Here is an 18,707-nt window from a genome sequence, read left to right as displayed (position 1 = left end):
TTAAGTGAGTTCTCCAGTGCATGGAAACCTTTCCATCACTAGGAAAGCCTAGTGTCTGAGTACTGTTTGAACTACAGACAGCCAGCAGAGCTAATGTTACTGCTTCTGTCTCTTTGACCATTGATGTCTCTATTTCACTATAGTTTGGATTCAGGGAATAAGAAAAATTCAACTCTGATAATTAAAAGTTGTGCTTTTTCTTTAGTCATTACATTACTCTTGATGGCTTTTTGCCACACTCAAAATTGCATTATGTTTCATTGCCTAGCATGGCACAAGGTGAGAGATGTTCTTAGTGATTCAGCACAGCACTCTGTGTCAGAGAAATGAATGATTTGCCAGAAATGAGATATCAGGAAAGGAGAGATCCTCAAAAATGGGAGAAGCCAACTTTGACAGAGGCTTTCTGTATTGAAGCTCAGTATGTTAAAAGCTTTCTCCTTCAGGACTTTTGCACTAGAAGTCATAAATATTGCCATTTTCAGCTCCAATCTGTGTTTCAGCTCTGTATTGCTGCAGGCGGAGTGACGCAGAAGGAAGATGGGACTGAGGAGCTCAGCAGGATTCGTGCTGCTCTTGCTCTCTCAGTGCACTGTGTCCCTGGGCTCCAAAGAGGCAGTGGTCCTGGCTAATGCCCACCTCCTCCCCCAGAGAGATTATGAGAGACTGGGAAATGCCCATCAGAAAGGTACTCATGAAGGCAGCCAGTGATTTGGACATGTTCTGTGTATTACTTTATTGCTTTGCTGTAACATTTCCAACCAACATGTACCAAAGCTAGCCCTGGAAGAATAATTTGCAATATGAACATGTCCTGCCACAAAGTCCTAAACCTGTCTGTCGAAGCTGTTCTATAATGATCACTGAGAAGGGCAATTGTGAGGTTCACTGTGTGTATTGCTGGCTTGGACATCACCATATAAATTACTTTAATAATCCTTCTATAATATCATGGCATCATATTTGGAGTCAGGTAGGTTATGTCTACCAGGAAAATGTAATTTTTACTGAACTTTTCTCACAGAGATAATAAAATTATCAAGTTTTTATTAAATACAAATTACAAATATTTTACAGTCTAATGACATAAGGACATGCCTTTCAACTCTATGAAGTGAGTGATTGCAATTCATAAATATATTTCTGAGTAACAGAACAATGAATACCATCCTTCTCTACAAAAGGAATTCTCTCTCTATAAGTTCATACATATGTAAATGTATATTTAAATGAATTATGTTCTGGCTCTTAAGAAGCCTGAGAATCAATTGTAAAATTCAGAGCACTGTGCTGCAGTCTCAGAAATGCTTGATATTATACTAGAGCAAGAAGTTTTCTTATAAATATGTTACATTTAAAAACACCAGTAAATATTTTAGCCCAATAGAGAGGGTCAACCCAAGCCTTATATGCCATTTTTGTTACCCTCTGAGTTTACTGGATGAGCAATAAAATGGAAAAGCAGTTTCACCCATCTTTCTGATGCTGGTGTTCAGCACTGAACAGAACTGTAGTCCTGACTGCAAATCCATGATAAAATTTAGCCTGGTGTTTGAGTGAAAAGAACTCATCCTATGAAAATCCTCAGATGTTTATAAGCTTTATGTTAACAAGAAATATGCTTTAATATCTCCCTTATATCAATGAAAACATGGCATGCATTTCAGAATTTAACACAAGGATGTTAGAGGTGCCTGAAGTATAAATTGGTTCAAGAGAAATTAATTTGTTCATTGAGGAAAAGACTAGGTCTAGCTATGAATTGTCCTACAGATGGCACAGGGAATTGCAGACTTGCTGAGTACTCAATCTGGAAGAACACTGGTGGAAAAGGAATGTACACAGTTTTTGGCTTTTCAACCACATTTCTGTCATAAATACAAAATCATACTTCTGTTGTATGACAGAGTAACAAACCATTTTTTGAATTTCTGAATATTTCCTGCATGTTCCTCCCAGAAATCTTCCCCCTTTAGCTGAATAAATGGCCATCAGCTGCAATGAAGTCAGTCAGTTTCCAGTCTAAAGAGAGTCATTCAGTCACTCTACAGACAGAGTTTGATTTCTGAAATTTACTATTTGAACAGAATTTATTTTAATTTTTTTGTGGTTTTTTTTTTTTTTTTTTTTTTACTCAGACTACCCTAGGGATTGTTTTGAGATTTTAAAGCACTCCAAAGGAAATTCCAGAGATGGCCTTTACATCATCCAACCAAAAGAAGAACCAATTGTTGTCTTTTGTAATATGCAGGATGGTGGCTGGACAGTAATCCAGCATATTACAGCCAACAGCACCGTCGACTTTGACAGGACTTGGCAGGACTACAAATATGGATTTGGCTCTGTTGATGAGAACCACTGGTTAGGAAATGAATACATGCACCAGTTAACTGGCAGCTCAGTGCAATATATACTTGGAGTTAAACTTGTGAATCTAAATGCTGAAGTCAAATGGGGACAGTATGAGCCATTCCTGATTGAGGGGGAGGAGTCTCAGTATCGAATCAGGGTTGGTCTTTACAAAGGCAACGCCACTGATGCTCTGACCCTGGACACAGAAGCTTATCTCCATGACAACCAGAAGTTCACCACCAAGGACAGAGACAATGACAATTACTTTATGAATTGTGCCAAGCTGGAGCTCAATGGCATTCCTGGGGGAGGCTGGTGGTACGATGCCTGTGCTGGGGCAAACCTGAACCGCAGGAATGTGATATACTGGCAAAGAGACTGCAGCAAGCAACAGCCCTGCAAGTTTGCATGGATGATGGTCAAACCCATCGAGCACCACCAGTCGTACCCTACCAAGGCCTGCCCCTGTCAGAAAGTTGAACTGTAGACAAGCCATGAGTATTTGACAGGAACATGGACTATTTCTCAAGTGACTGAAGTGAACTCACTGACTGAGTAATACCCCTAAGTAACCACAGCTGGAAAGTTAAATTGGGCATCTCTAGGGGCTTTATGTTGACATATTGTCCAGTACTGGGACAAGTCACAGAAATTTTCCAACCACACAAGTGAGAAACTGTCAGAAACTGAGGCCTTTACCACAAGATTTAAATAACCAGAAGATTTAAATAATTAATTTTATACTATTTTAGCCATAAGACAAGTCCGATATGAAATGCAGTATGTGATGTCTTGTACAAGATATACATGAATAAAAATGCATTTCAGAAGGTTTTGTTCTGGTGTCAATGTTCATGATTGATTGCACATCTATAATTGCACATCTTCATATATCGTGCAGGGAGGAAATTTCCAGTTAAATACCTACATTTACAAAATGCACACTGAAGTGTATTGTGTACCATAGGACTCCAACAGGCCTTTTCTTTCTAACTTTAGTGAATGGTATTTTAATATTTAAAGTTGGAATTAACCTCATGTCCCATGGCTTCTTTCCCCCTTCATTGACTCTTCTTTTATCTCTACTTTTTAATGATCCCATATACAGTGAAGTATTCAGCACAGGCTTTTTTTTCCTGCCTTCATTTCAGAGCACTCAGCACTAATGGGATTGCCAGCTTTCCCATTTAAAGCCCCTGATCCAAAGCTTACAACCCCTCTGAATTTTTCCCCCTGGAAACTCTGTGAATACATTTTTGAAAAGATCAGATTGATATTGCAATTGTTTATTTATTCCTCCATTTTTACCCTGAAGATGACTCCACTTTATTTACCATTTTTTGACTGTTACTTCTCCCTGTTCTAAAAAAGCTTCAGCTTTTTTCTTTTTTTAATACCACTGTGAGAAAAAAAGAGAATGCTGCCTTTATTTCACATTCAATAATTTCAATTGTTTTAGTACTCAACATTGACACCAATTAAACAGTGCCTTTTTTCTAATTATAAAATAAAATACAATTTGATTATAAATTATTCTGTTTTAAAACAATAAACAAAATTATTTAAATTTTTATAACCTTGAAGACCTTGTTACAGAGTTCTGTATCATTGGAATAACTGAATGACAACTGAAGAGTTTTTATTGTTGCATTTGCCAAATGTCAGAATAATAATTAGATTATCATGTGTGGTTTTTTAGATATTTCAGCTAAAGAAATTCCATCAACAGATCCTGTCAAATTTCTGCTTTTTAATTTAAAATGCTATTTATAATTTTCACGAAAATTGCTTCAGAAAATAAATTCTATTGTGTCCTGACCAAAACTGTCGTGATTGCTTGAGAAACTATTTTGGAAGCAGAAAAGCCAAGAAAGAAATTTTTAGTTTTCTTGATGTACTGCAGCATTTTCAGAATGAGACACAGCTATGTGATATGGGTGAGGCCAACACAGCATGCATGCCAATTTTGCAGCATCTGATTTTTTTCCCCCTGAATCTGTGCTCAAAGACAGAAGTGTGATAGGAGAAGAAATGGTTAGTACCTGAACTGAGTTTATATCATTGAGTCAATTTAACGTGGGTTCTGCATAATTCCATCTCTATAATTCTATCATAATTCTATCCAAAGATGTGATGAGGATACAAGAAAATCACCTGAGTGCTGCCAGTCTCACATATTACATTTTGTTAGCTTTTGTTAGAATTCATGGCCATATAGCCAGATGTTCACACACCTTCCAAAAATGCGTTTTAATAACAATAACATGGAAGCATGGAAGGGAGAGTTCACAGCTGCATCTGACCATCAAAGGCAGGTAACCTGCTCTGCAGCACACCCTGAGCTTGTCTTAGAGGATTTTCGAGGTAAGGACTCTGCAAACAAGCTGTATGAATAACTTGGGCACCAGCAGACCAAACCCAGCTGCCCAGGGCTGGAGGGACTCTAGTAAATACTTTAACTAGCCCTACAAACCTATGCATTGAATTCCAGTAAAAAAATTAGATTTAAAATGTAATAAAAACTCATAACAAGATCTCTACTAGCAAAAAACCTGAAGCATTTAATAGAGCTCAGGGACTGAGCTACATTTCACACCTCTAACAGAACTATGGATAGAAATTACCACGGTGGCTGGGTTAGAGACTAACTACTGGATGAAAATAAGTAAGAGTATTCTAGAGCATCCACCAGTGTGGAACCTTTAGAAGTAGACTAAACTTTACTTCATAATTCCCTAGCAAAAGACTATCTTAACTGAACAGATTTTATTTTCTTCTGTTGCTGAACCTTGATCACCAGATACCCAGAACAATGCTGACGGCATCTGGCCTTCATCACTGGATCAGTGAAATCACAGACTGAAACATGGGGGTTTCTATTCTACCCCTCCTAAGTTCTTTTGCCAATCACATTTCTCCTATAGTTTCTCTCAGCGTTTCCTGATTTTACTGCCTCCTGCACTATGGGAAAGAAGGAGAGTCTTCCCAGAAGTAGATGTGGAAACAAATTTATTTGGTCAAATAAATAGCCTTCCAAAATGAGTAAGTATGACAAGATCTAGAGGAGAAGGTTCCAGCTCTAAGCACCTGTGAATGGGAGGCATGTTCCACTTCACCATGCAATCTCCTAACAATAGCAGTGAAATAGTTTTTTTCACCTCTCCTACTTTGCATTTCTCTGCATTTGTACTGTCAACTGCAGGAAATGTAAGCACACTCTCACATCCAATACCACATTAATCAATTCAGAATTTGTTCACTATTTGTCTTTTAAAATAATTCAGTTTTCATATGAGAAAGTGCTTGCTTTTGTTTCTGACTTTACAGACTTCCAGGTAACCTTATTTTTTATGTATAACCATAGATTTAAAATATGACAGAGTGGTTTTAGGGGCTAACTGACTCATGTTGTTAATTTATTGATGCAATACGCTGTATCAAAAAATTGACAACATTAGCTCTATGGCCTGATTTTCTCCTACTAGAATTAACAAGCAGTCCTTTAGTCACTCCCATGTCTTTTGTGTTTCAGAAGGCATCAGGCCACAGTCAGAGTGGGGGGCTACAGAGCTGAATCCAGCTGTGTTCCACAGCTGGAATCCTCCACTGTACCCTCTCTCCACTCTTCCTCCTATAGCCACCTGATGAATTGCACACTAAAGGAGGCCTTATGGACAGCACACACTAAAAACAACTATCTGACCTCCACTACGTCTAGGTTGCTGCTGCATGTAAGGATTAAAAGATATTTCAGCCTCTATCTCGGCATGTTAACCAGGAATTCAGTAAAAGCCTCCCCAGCTTAAGAGGTCTACTGAAACAGAAGCCATCAGAAACCAGGGTCTGGAGGAGGACCTTGCTGAGAAGAAAACTTCTGAAGGATTTGAAATGTTTGGTTTATTTGAGGAGGACTGACTTCGGTGTATCAGCAGATACATGAAGAAACTAGTGACATTTAGTGACCAATGGCAAAAATACTGAGTAAAAGGCAGTGTTTTTACTGAGTGTAACAAAGACTGAATTCCTTAATAGTAAAAAAATACATTTACCAAGATGGAAAAAACAATTGTAACAACATCCCTTTCTGAAACCACTAGTAAGCATAGATTATCTCCTGTTTCACAACATGATGTTATCAATTTTAAATTGTTTTAACTACTTATGGGGTAGCTATTAATAAAATCATAAACAAGAAGCTTATTAAAGCTCAAGATTTTATGACAATTGTCAAATGTTTGTGTAAGAATATTTCTTAGGGAGTTCAAAAGGCAGTAATGGAGATTTGGGGGAGACCACATAAGAAACACAGTGGCCTCTTACTGACTTGCTGGGGGTGAAGCCAAGTAGTGAAGTGAAAAAACACCGTATCATTTTCTAGAGTTAAGGTTTAGCCTGTGTTTCAAAACAGAGAAGCCACTGACTACTCAGCAGCTGCAGGAGCATTACATTTATCTACACACATAAATCATATTTGCAAAAAATGAATGTTGGTTGATAAATTATGGGGATCTGGAATATGTAGGGGTGCTGGCATATATGAAAAGGAAGAGACCAAAGTCATACCCCTGTTTTGTGGGAAAATTCAATACTTTAAAATATAAAAGGCACTGGGTCTCTGAAAAGCTTAGTTAGGGATGTGTATTTATGCATCTATATTGACAATACATACATATCTATATAGATGTATGTGTATGAAATTATGTGAAACCAAAATGTAGTTTTACAAAAAGCATTTCATTAGTCCATGACAATAATCAATTACAGGATCAGTAAAAATGTCATTAAAAGGACAGATAACAAGATAACAAGATTGTCTTACACTGCAGAAGTCCTACAACACTTCTTAAAAAGGTACAAAGTACAATCAAGTACTAACAGATACTCTGATGAGGACCACATTTGTCCTTTTGAGGTTTTGATTTTTTTTTAAGAATAAGCATCCTACATAACAATAAAGTAACGCACACCTCTTCATATAATTCTTGATATTTACAATGTACTCATGTGTGGCCATGTAATCTCTCACATGGTTAGGTGCTAGCAGCATAATTTGTGCACATATTTCACAATTACATTGAACCAACATTGTTGCATCCATCACTGTGTATTCTAATACATTTACTGAGCAGAGAGTCCATAAACATTTACAGAACATTCTTGATTAACAGATTTCAAAACCAACAAAAAATAGTCCATTTAATTCCAGTAAGAGCCAATGCTTCATTTCAGCAATAACAGTGCAGCTAGCATGAACTGTTACTACCTCATAAATTTTGTCTTTAAGTACAGCTTGTGCCCCCAGAGAGACACATTCATTTGCTAAAAATTAAACATAGTTTACTGAATGGCTGGTCTGATGTAATATAAAATAAACCCACTCTAACAACTAATTTGTACAAAGTTACTGTACACAGGAAAAGCTCTGGACAGTGACAGAACAGAGCTGATGAAAGAGTTTTTATAAAGACCTCTGCTTTCCTTTCATAAGTAACCATATGCTAATGCACCTACAAAATAAGAGGCCCAGTATGGTGTGTTACAAAATCAATCATGTGGCATTAGAGAACATATTTTTGCATTAGTACACTGCTAATCTTTCACTGACAAAATTTTCCCCTGTGGACACTGGGGCTAAAAAAATGTTAATCACTTGTGATTGTTGACATGGAGGATTTATCTATCTGTAGGAGAACATTCTGATGGTATGATAACTTAATATGTTATGCAAACATTTTCACTGAGAGCAATGGTACATTCACGATGACTTATACAATCCCTGAAATGTGCAACTGGCCAATGTCACCACTGCAATGTCCTGCTAAAGTGATCAGTAGATTTAATATGAAAATTGTCTCAAACTAATATTCCAAAGTATCTCACTCAGAATTTTGATAGAAATGCTAGAACTGAATTTGAACTTTGTGTACATATCTTTCTCATTCCTTCATAAACATTTTTCTTTAATACTTCCACACCTCATGACTCCTGCTGCTGTTAACTTTGTTTTCTCAGGACCTTTTCTGAAGCTTCTTGTTTGTTCCCACCACAGGGAGGTCACCAGCTCCATTCCAAAAGCCTTCTGCTGAAGGCAGCCCCTTGCTTACCCACTCACTCGGTCAGTGCTGCAGGGCTCCTGCCAGTCTAACACAGACATCAGGAAGGCACAGACAGCTCAGCTTTGGCACCAAAAGTCCTCTCTAATCTCAGCCAATGGTCAGTCTTAGCTCATAACTAGGCCAGTACAAGCCAGTCCCAGCAGCCGCAGCCACCAGGGGTGTTGACTTCAGCCACATCTGTAGCAGATGTGGTTTTGCTGGACCAAAAGAGAGTGCCTGAAGATAACTCATATTTCCAAGCACCTGATGTTGACTAGTACTTGTAAAGCTACTTAATGACAAAGAATTCAATTCAGTTTTACAGAAACATAAAAAAGTTGCTTAAAAAATCTTTCCTCTTTAAAGGATACCAGTTCTCTCACTATATATAGGTAAATGTTATGGAAACTTTTGAAGCAAGGTGTAGTGCAACAAAGGAGATTAAGGAGATTGCAAAAAAGACTTTTCTTGTGTTGTAGATAGACTGTGTCCATTATGCCTTACAGTCAGTTCTGATTTGTACCCTTGTCACTGTTGAATAAAATTTTATAATTTCCTTCAGAGGTACTGGGAACTGGAGAATTTCAGAGGTGTCACCATTTTTGAAAATGACGGTGACTTGCAGGATGGAACTGATATTGGGACTGGCTCCTTCATGTACAAAATACAATATCTATTTCTTCCACTATAAGCCCTTCCACTACAAGCCCTTCCTAAGTCTCCACAAGAGTCATCCTTAAAGTAGAAATTTTCTCAGTATTATGTCCTCCTATAATGTGTGTGTTCACTTGGAGTGTTATGAATCTCCCTAACCACTTAGTATTGGGGATGACAGCATTTACCCTTTTGATAGTCCTTGTTTCATCTCAACAGCTGATGGTAAAGCCTCAAAACAGAGGTAGCACAGGCTGCATTGCTTGGAACACTGAAAACTAAATAAACAATACACTGCAAAGAACTATAGGAAGAAACAGTTCTGCTCTACAAGGAGACAGACTGAATGACCTAACCTGATAACTGGATGATCATCCCAGTCTAATTTCTAGTAGTTTATATTTACTCCACTTATTCTCAGGCTGAAAGAAAGGACATAAGACACCAAACATAATAATTGTAATGCAATTCTACTGCATAGTCAAAAGCAACCTGTGTTGCTCATAGCAGCCACTGACATTTTTATCCCAAGCACACTACTTTCATGCAAAATTTAACTTTTCAGCGGATTTTTTTAACCACTAGACACAACAGCAATAGCTTTGAAAATACAGAATTTGTTAGGTTACATCAATATCTATATATCTCCTTATTTCTTATACAAGAACAATTATGGCAGTCTGGTATTGCCCTGCCAGTAGAGTTTCTCTTCCACTTTTTTCTTCTTCCACTGGCAAAAAAGCAGCATCTTAAAAGTCTTCCTGAAAGTTTTATTACAGAGAGCATAACACATGGGGTTAACAGTACTGTTCACATAGCATAGCCAATATCCAAGGTGCCACAGTGTCAGGGGGATGCAGTCAGAGCAAAATGTGGAGATCAAAACCATGATATTATAGGGAGTCCAAGTGATGATAAAAGCCAAAAGAATGGCACTTAAAGTCTGTGCCGCTTTGCGTTCCTTTATAAGAACCATGCGTTTCCTTTTGGTGATTTGGTTATTTATATTTGGATCCATGCTTTTGATGGAAGGGTCCTTTGACAGAGCAGCAGAACAAGGAGTTATTTTTACTTTTCGGCAACCATTGTTGGCTTCCTGAGTGCCATCAGCTTTAACCACCAAACGGAATTTATAGGCCACACATTTTTTACTTTTTTGTACGTGTTCTTTGGTAGGTGACAAAAAGTATTTCTGGTTCTCAAAATCACTTTCTTCAGGTTGGTCTTTGACAACAACATCTGTAGTCTCATTATACTCTTCTGCCTTACTTTTAGATGGACTTTTGTAAGTTACTTGGAAAACCGGGTCAGTGGCAAGTTTATCCTCGTCTTCGGAGGAGGCGTAGCTGCTGCAGGTGGTTAACTGGTCAGCCTTGGCCCAGTCCATGCAAGTATTCGCTGCCTGGGAGGCCTTCGCCGTAGCTGACGTACTTCGGCTAGATGAGGACCACGAAGCCTGACACCCCTCTCTTTTGACTAAGTTTTGTTGCTTGCAACTGAAGCAAGACTTCAGGAGAGTTTTCTGAGGCTTTATTGTCTCATACTCTGCCACAGACTCTGAGCCCTGCAGTTCAGCGAGGTCCTTGGTGCGTTTCTCGGTCTCTTTGTAAATGCGGCAGTACAGAATGGTCATCACAGACACTGGAATGTAAAAAGCAGCAATTGCAGTACCAAAGGTAATAATGGGTTCATATAGAAACTGTATCTGGCACTCTTCAGGTGGTACTGTTCGTTCACCCACAAAATACTGCCAGCACAAGATTACAGGTGCCCACAACATGAAGGAAATCAGCCAAGCCATACCAATCATGATGCCAGCTCTTTTGGGTGTGCGTTTGGCCCTGTAAGTTAAAGGCCTTGTGATGGAAAAATATCTGTCAAAACTGATGACTAGGAGGTTCATTACTGAGGCATTGCTAGCTACATAGTCCAGTGCTAGCCACAGGTCACAGGCGAGGCTTCCAAGAGTCCAATGGCCTATGAGTATATAGGATGTATAAAGGTTCATAGAAAATATCCCAATGATGAGATCTGCACAGGCAAGGCTGAGCAAGTAATAATTGTTGACAGTTTTGAGCTGACTGTTGACCTTAAAGGATATCATTACAAGAATATTTCCCACTATGGTTATTAAGCTTACAATTGCAGTTACAGTGGCAATAGTAATGACTTCCCAGAGGCTATGCCCTTCTAACTGCTTGTGGTTGATGGAGGAACTGTTTACAACAGTAGAATTGCTGAATAAATTGACTTCCATTCTTGTCCTTGGTGTATTGTCATCAGGACCTTAGCACTGTTGCATAATGCTTTCTGTACTCAGAAGCATCCTTTTGGAGATAGCTATAAAGATCAAAGGAAAAAAATCAGAAAATTTAAGTAGCTCAATAGCACACATTTCCATTAGTTACAATGAAAACACTTGTGAAACAACTTATCACATTATTTGTGTTCTCTTTTCACATTTTGATTGCTATTTCTACAATTGTGAACATAACTAAAACACACAAATGTACATCCTAGGACAATGTGCTCTGGCATTTTATGACATTTCAAAATGCAATCTAACTATTATTTTATAAGACAGTCAACCACCCCAGCTCTTACATTTTGAGTATCTTAGGAACCCTCTACATATTCTCAAACACAGACATTTAAGGTTTTGCAGTAAGACGGTGAGTCACTGTGTTGTTTCCTACAGTATTTAAAATGCATGCCAAGGTTTCAGGAATTATCTTTGAAAAAATTCTAAAAGTCACCAACAACAGAAAAAGAGTAAGCGAATACTGGGGGTGCATGGGAGTTAGGAGCCACACTGGCATGGTGACAGCAAGAAACAAATAGGTGTTAGAAGTGCTTGAGGCAATGGAGGGCAATCTTTGAGCGAATGAAGCAGGCGAAGCCAAGAAGATGTTTGTGGACAAAACTCAATTGAGAGATCTTAGAACAGAGAAGACTGATGGGGTTAAGCATTGAAGTACAGTCTGGGTACTTTGGATGAGTGAATGGTAGGATTGAGGATACAGAGGAGTAAACTGCAGAGGAAGAACCAGAAGATTGGTTCTGGTAAAAAATGCAAATTTAACAACCCATTTCAAATACCAGTTTAAAATAACACTTGCATGTGCAGCAAAAGGTGAAAACAGGACCACTCTATTAATGTATACATGCCACTGACATCCATTGCTTTCTACATTCCTCACTGCTGTTTCTTGTGCCAGTGAACCTGCATTGGGCAAAATTTCTTTCAAAGATACCTGCTGGGTTTTTAGTAATTCCATCACATCAGGTGATGCTAATCACTTACTCAACACTTAGTCTCACTAAACTGTGTAATTTTTAAATAGTCAAATAGTATTCAGTTTTTAAAGTCAGAAATGAAAGCTAAATTATTAACAGATTTTTCTACTGGTCTTTTAGCCTGTATAAAACTGGAATGATCTCTTTTTCAAAGCAGACATAGGTTCAGCTAAAATTATCACATGAATCACCTATTAAAGTCCATTTCTAAGTCTTTAAGATTCTCTCTACATCAGATCTCTATTATATGGTCCTCCCTATCCATCCACACCACTTCTCTGTGTTTTCATCTTTCATCCTAACTCTCAGAACATTGTTTTCTTTGGTCTTGGGAAGTGCCTTTTATTAACTGCAAGCTTTTACAGACTATCTCTTTCCCACATCTGACTTTTGTACCAAGAAGTTGTGTCCTGTCTCTCACCAGCTGAATAGAATTTTTTACAGACACCAGTTGACCTTTCAGAAAAGCATGTAATTTTCTTTCATTGTCCTCTTTGTCCAGCCTTAGAGGTGTTTAAGAGGTGTCTGGACCTGGCACCAGTTTAGTGGTTTAGGGGCTACAGTGGTAGTTCTGCATTCTGGACTTGATTTTACAGGCCTCTTCCAGCCTTGATTATTCTACAATTCTATGATTCTTATTTGCTTTTACTGTTTCCTTCACTTTCTTCCCCAGGTCTCCTAAACATCCACAGAAGTGTATCATGTTTCTACTTCAAACCCTCCTTAAATGGTGATTTCTTTTTGTGATGAAACTGGATAATGGTAAGTTTCCTGATATACTGAGACTTCTGCCTATCATACTTCTCAGAATGGTTCTCCTCCATCTGTGTGTGTCTATCATCTCCCATTTTATATTTAAACTTTTCTGCATTTGTATTCTGCTTATACACTGAGCCTAATTCAACAGGATTCTAATTCATGTATAGACCTTGCAGACTAGCAACAATCATAATACATGCATGTTGACCATCTGTATGCTTGGCTCTCTCCCTCTCTCCAACCTCCAGAGCCAGTCTAGCAGCCAAGAAGAGCTGAAGTGCCACAGCAGTTCTAATTAGTCTTATGCAAAGAAGGACATTTCATCTTGGTTCTGCATTCTGGAAAGATCTCCCCCGAGTCAGAGCTGTCTTGATGGCTGGTGCACTGGCTTTACAAATCTTCACAAAAATTTGAAGGGTAGGAATTCATTTCATGTGAAACAAAGGTGAGTGGAGCAGCTGCATGGCTGTGGTAGGTAACTGAGCTGTGAGAGAGGAATCTGTTTCTTACTTCACGTCTTATGCTTCTTTTTCTGTGGACAGAACAAAGTTGTTCTGTGCATTAAAACCTCCATGTGACTAAATTTTCAAGCATGGCAGTGTGGCAGTGGGTTTAGTGTGGCAATCTCCGGGAACAATGAGGGCTGTTCACTCTGTGAGGGACGGTGAGGACAATGCCACAGCAGGTGGAGCTGAGGCTGACCAAGAAGCAGCAGGATGTGGAGAAGCACATTGGGTTCATGAGAAGGAGAGAGACAGTGATGGTGCAGTGCTTGCACAGCAAGTCTGGAGTGATGAGGCATGTCTGAGAGCAAGCCAGGAAGCCCAGCCAGCAGATCTGAGTCAGGATCTGAGCCAGGATTGAGGAGATAGGAGGCCAGGTGTAGATGTAGCTGCTGCCTGGCTGCGATGTAGCACTGGTGAGGGCCAGCACTGGCCTTGGGCTTTTGCATGATATCAGCTAAGGCTAGAGATGGTCTTAAAAAGGCACAGCTATGAATATCAGGTACAGGAATAAACCTTTACAAACTACATTTGTCTAACACCTGGGTTTGAGCAGCCATGTAGAACAACTACAGATTGTTTCAACTTTCTGCCTTTTTTTGCCAGAAATGGCACTTGCTTCAGAAGAGGGAAGACTGGAAATTGTATAGATGCTGTGGCCTGTAATGCTTTGTCTTTACCATAGATAGCAAGTGTCCCTCCTCTCAGGTCTCTTACATTCCCTAACATTAGCAAATAGGAAGAAAGACTGCTCGAACTACGCCATGTGGATTGCAGACTTCAGAGCAGCAGGAGAAGTAGAAATTGTTGTTGCTGTTTTTATTGTAGTTGTTGTGACACAGATGTTCTTGGTTTAAACTGATATGGGTTGGAGAAATACTGATAATACATTACAGAAACTACATAATTTCTTAATAATTTATTAATAAAAAGCACTGTTTGATTATGCAAAGCCTTCCCTTCCTAATGGGCTATTTTACTGTGATGTCTATAAAGTTGACAACAGTTGACTTATTAGTATGCAAAGATCTCTTCTTGGCATATTGGCTGTTCTTGTGATCTCGTCATTCTCTATCCTCTTTTGTTTCATAGGTCTGCATTAACACTTGGTGGATTACCTTTTGTCATCTATCTGTGTATCACTCATGCTAATAGAACCAGTGAGTGGGACTTCTGTGTGCTATGGTAACATAATTTATGTTCATTGTCTATCATAAGAGATGATAATAATAGGGACATCAAAACTAAATTATAAAATTAAAATGCATATGTACAGTATCATGACTTTGCTGTCTCATAATTATTAATGCATGATGTTCACACTTGTGAGTTGTAATGGTATTTGTTATGTGCTGCCAAGTAGTAATGATATTTTTTTTCAATCTGTCTGTAAGTATTAATTATTGTGAGTTGTTAAATTTGCACATAAAGTCAGCTTACAGTTATCTGCAGGCAGATTGTTCGTGTCACAGATTAATTGCACCACAGATGCAGGCACAGCTTGGGTTCACCAGGTTTTATTAGCTCCATCTCATTCTGTCAGACCTGTGGTGGCTGCATGAGTATTGCTTGCATGTCTTTGCAATGTGCTTGCCAAAGCTGCTCCCTGTTACTTTATTTATTTGCTTGTGTGCTAAGCTAATTTACAGATTTGCTGCCCACTGTGCCCTGGAACTCAGCAGCCCACAACACAGGTAGTTGTGCAGCTACAGTACAGCCCATGATTTCACAAAATAGGAGGTTTGGTCACATTTTGCTGGAATGATTCCTGGGCTTAAAAGCCCTTCAAAACCAGACTGATATTTTAATGTGTTGTCAAATGACAGCCTGTGTGTTCAAGAGGGATGGGGCTAGCTGGTGTTAGGAAACTGGTGAACTGCCCCAAGAACAGCATGAGCGGCTGCTTAGTTTAAGAATAGCAGGAAAAACCAGCCTAGCACTATGGCACAAAGCTGTTCCTGTGTCTGCTCTGTGTCCTGAGAGAAGGATGTTCCTCAAGAGGCTGTAGAGCCAGCTCATGTGGTTCATGTAGCACAGGTGTCTGCTGAACACCCTTTCAGCCTGGGATCAGTTGCTTTTTCCTCACTTGCTACAGAAAGCAAAGGTCCTGCACTTGGGTCACAACACTCCCATGCAGCTCCAGAGGCTGGGGCAAGAGTGGCTGGAAAGCTGCCTAGTGGAAAAGGTGCTGGAGGTGCTGGCTGACAGCATCTGAACGTGAGCCAGCAGGTCCCCAGGCGGCCCAAAAGGCCGATGGCACCTTGGCATCAGCAACAGTGTGGCAGTGATCACTGCCTGCCCTGCGCTTGGCACTGGTGTGGCCACACCTCGAGTCCTGTGTCCCCTCTGGGCCCCGCTGTCCCTACAATGACACTGAGGGGCTGGGATGGCTCCAGAGGAGGGCAGCGGAGCTGGGGAAGGGTCTGGAGCACAAGTCCTGTGAGGAGCAGCTGAGGGAAATGCGTTTGGTCAGTCTGGAGAAAAGGCGGCTCAGGGAGACTTTGTTGCTCTCTACAACAGCCTCAAAGGAGGCTGCAGTGATGGTTCTCTTCTCCTGGGATGCAAGTGACAAGACAAAACAGCCTCAAGCTGCACCGAGGATGTTTACATTGGGTATTAGGTAAATTTCTTCACCAAGAGGGTGGTTAGGCATTACAACAGGCTGCCCAGGGAAGCAATAGAATCGCCTTTCCTGGGGGTATTTAAAAGATGTGTAAATGTGAACATGGTTTAGTGGTGGAAGTGGCTTAACGGTTGGACTGAATGATATCCAAGACCTTTTCCAACCTAAACAATTCCATAATTCATCTAGCTTTAGCTAAGAGCTCTATTTTCTAAGCACTAAATACATGTTTTTTCTGTGTTTATTCACACACGTGGACGCGATTTTGCCCTCCCTGCCCGGTGGTACCGGCAGGAGGTGCGGGCCCGGCCCGGCCCGGGGCTGCCCGCTGCCTGCAGGGGGCGCTGCCGAGGCTGCTCCGCCGCCGCCATTTCCCCGGGCTCCGGCGAGCGGCCCTTTCCGGCAGTGGGCGGGACGGGCACGGCCCCGGCGGCCCGCGGCAGGCGAGCCCGGCCATGCAGGCGGAGCGGGGCGGCAGCAGGCCCCGCAGGGAAGGGGCCCGACACGGCCGGCGGCGACCCTGCGGCACGCCCGACGCGGCGAAGGAAGGAGGCGGCGGGGACGGCCACGGGCGCGGAGGAGGCGGGGGCCGGGGAAGAGGCGGCGCTTACGGGCACCGAGGAGGCGCGGGACGGGGCAGGCGAGAGCCCCGAGGTCGCGGGGCAGCGCCATCGCCCAGCGCCCAGCACCACCGGCGGGTAAGCGGGAGGAGAGCCCGCCCTCCGCGGCAGCAGGGGGAGGCGGAGCTGAGTGTGCGGGGCCCCGGGGCGGCCCTTGGGCTAGGGGCACAACCCTCCCTTCCCCTCCCCTCCCCTGCTCCTCCCCTTCCCGAGGTGGAGCCACGCTGGCAGCTGTGCCCCAGCCTGCGGGGTGGGGTGGGAGTGCCGGCGGTGCTGCTCGGGACAGCTCGGCCTCTGCAGTATCCCTGTGCTGTATTCCTGCTCTGGGGCAGCTCAGCCTGCGCGCTCTGGTGCAGCATGACACAGGGCTTGTCTTGCCAAAATACGTGAATAACTTTGCGCTGAAGAGATAAAAGTCTTGTTTAAAAAATGCGTCTGAAAAAATGCCTCCTCAGTTTGCAAATTGAGATGAAGAATTGTTGAGCAGTTTTGGCACATTTGAGATGTTTTAATAGTTGGACTCGAACGATCTTAGAGATCTTTTCCAGCCTTGAGGGTTCTATGATCAGAAGTTGAAATGAGCGTGTGTCCTGTCCAGCCTGTGGTACTCGCAGTGAAGACATGGTAACAGAGCACATCTTACATAGTGGGTATCTGTGATTCACTGGGTATCATTTGTCATTAATAGAAGTTGATAGCTGTGCACCAGCCCATTTTAAAATGCTTTAGCAGATTAAAAGTAGTGCAGACATACCATTGTGTACCACAATTACATAGGCAATTTCCTGTGGAGGCATTATCTGCCTCACCGTGGTATGAGATCAACACTGTGCCTTTAAAAAGAGTCCCCATAAAAAATGCTTTGACTACTTCATTCAGATTGTTTTGCTTCTGTTAGCATTGTTGCAACATGGAAATCATGTCCCTGGATTGGCAAAGAGATTATAATGATGACCTAATGCTAATTGGTGTTGGCAGCACTGGGAGTCCTAATGTAGATGGACCAGATGCTACCCCAATTCCAGCATCATGTTGATTAGATTCACTTTGACTTTTATGATCCATGGTTTCAATTGAACCCACCCAGTGTTTTATCTGTATTAGAACTCCCATGCTTGCTAGTGGATATAAAAATATAAAATATTAATTTTGTCATTGTATTTAGTCTTATTTTGGGAGATGAAAGTTACAACTCGATTGGTACAGTTACTTAGAATGCTGGTCAGTGCTTTCACATGAAAGCAATATAAATTGCTGAATTCACACTGATGTTTGGGGACAGGTTTGGATCCTGGATGTAAAACAACAGTGTTCCCTCATAAATTGCAGGAGCATGCGGGGGTAATTCAGCACCTCTGTGTATTGGCTGCGGAAATTTCTATCCTGGACTGATTTTTTCCCAAGTCATTCAACTCTGCAATTTAAAACGTTTCTTTTGGGTCAAAAATGTGTTTTGCCACTGCTCACTTTGTTATTGACTTGGATATGCTCTTTATCTTAGCCTAGCACATAATAGCCAAGGCTATTATGATTTGGGACTTTAAAAGTGAAGCAATAGCTAAGATTTTCTGAGAACACTGCTAAAGATTGTTGTGTAATGTAACGTTCTTCCTCCACTGGAGGTTTTTGACGTTAAGCACTATATGGTCTCTTAGTGCACCTGCCACAAATTTTGTGTTTAGCAGCTTGCTTGGGATTGGCTTCCAGCAATCCAGCCACAGCATCAGCAGCTGTGCCAGCCTGCAGCTGCTGAATTTTAGTGCTACCTCTAAGCCAATCTCATAATTCACCACTTCTGGAGCAG

At 41.0% G+C, this 18,707-nt stretch overlaps 3 protein-coding genes across 3 annotated transcripts in view; 2 read left to right on the top strand and 1 right to left on the bottom strand.

Moving 5' to 3' along the window:
* The first annotated feature begins 467 nt into the window (after window positions 1–467).
* On the top strand, window positions 468–2,839 carry LOC139590028 (fibrinogen-like protein 1-like protein). Its single transcript, XM_071427041.1, has 2 exons — window positions 468–688; window positions 2,139–2,839. The coding sequence occupies exons 1-2, from the start codon at window positions 541–543 to the stop codon at window positions 2,837–2,839; spliced, it is 849 nt and encodes a 282-aa protein (XP_071283142.1). The 5' UTR covers window positions 468–540.
* A 4,228-nt stretch (window positions 2,840–7,067) lies between these two features.
* The window catches only part of CHRM5 (cholinergic receptor muscarinic 5), a 48,064-nt gene continuing 36,424 nt past the window's right edge, over window positions 7,068–18,707 (bottom strand). Inside the window, exon 2 of the mRNA XM_071427039.1 lies at window positions 7,068–11,441. Coding sequence (XP_071283140.1) covers window positions 9,772–11,358 — 1,587 coding nt within the window. The 5' untranslated portion in view covers window positions 11,359–11,441 and the 3' untranslated portion in view covers window positions 7,068–9,771. The remainder of the gene's footprint in view (window positions 11,442–18,707) is intronic.
* The window catches only part of AVEN (apoptosis and caspase activation inhibitor), an 85,633-nt gene continuing 83,561 nt past the window's right edge, over window positions 16,636–18,707 (top strand). The window contains exon 1 of the mRNA XM_071427040.1: window positions 16,636–16,981. Coding sequence (XP_071283141.1) covers window positions 16,739–16,981 — 243 coding nt within the window. The 5' untranslated portion in view covers window positions 16,636–16,738. The remainder of the gene's footprint in view (window positions 16,982–18,707) is intronic.

Source organism: Agelaius tricolor, unplaced genomic scaffold (assembly GCF_023055355.1).
Source record: "Agelaius tricolor isolate 1412-34295 unplaced genomic scaffold, bAgeTri1.0.p SCAF_5, whole genome shotgun sequence".
Taxonomy (NCBI): Eukaryota; Metazoa; Chordata; class Aves; order Passeriformes; family Icteridae; genus Agelaius; species Agelaius tricolor.
Note: the sequence above shows the minus strand (reverse complement) of the source record. Positions and strands in the feature narration are given on the sequence as shown.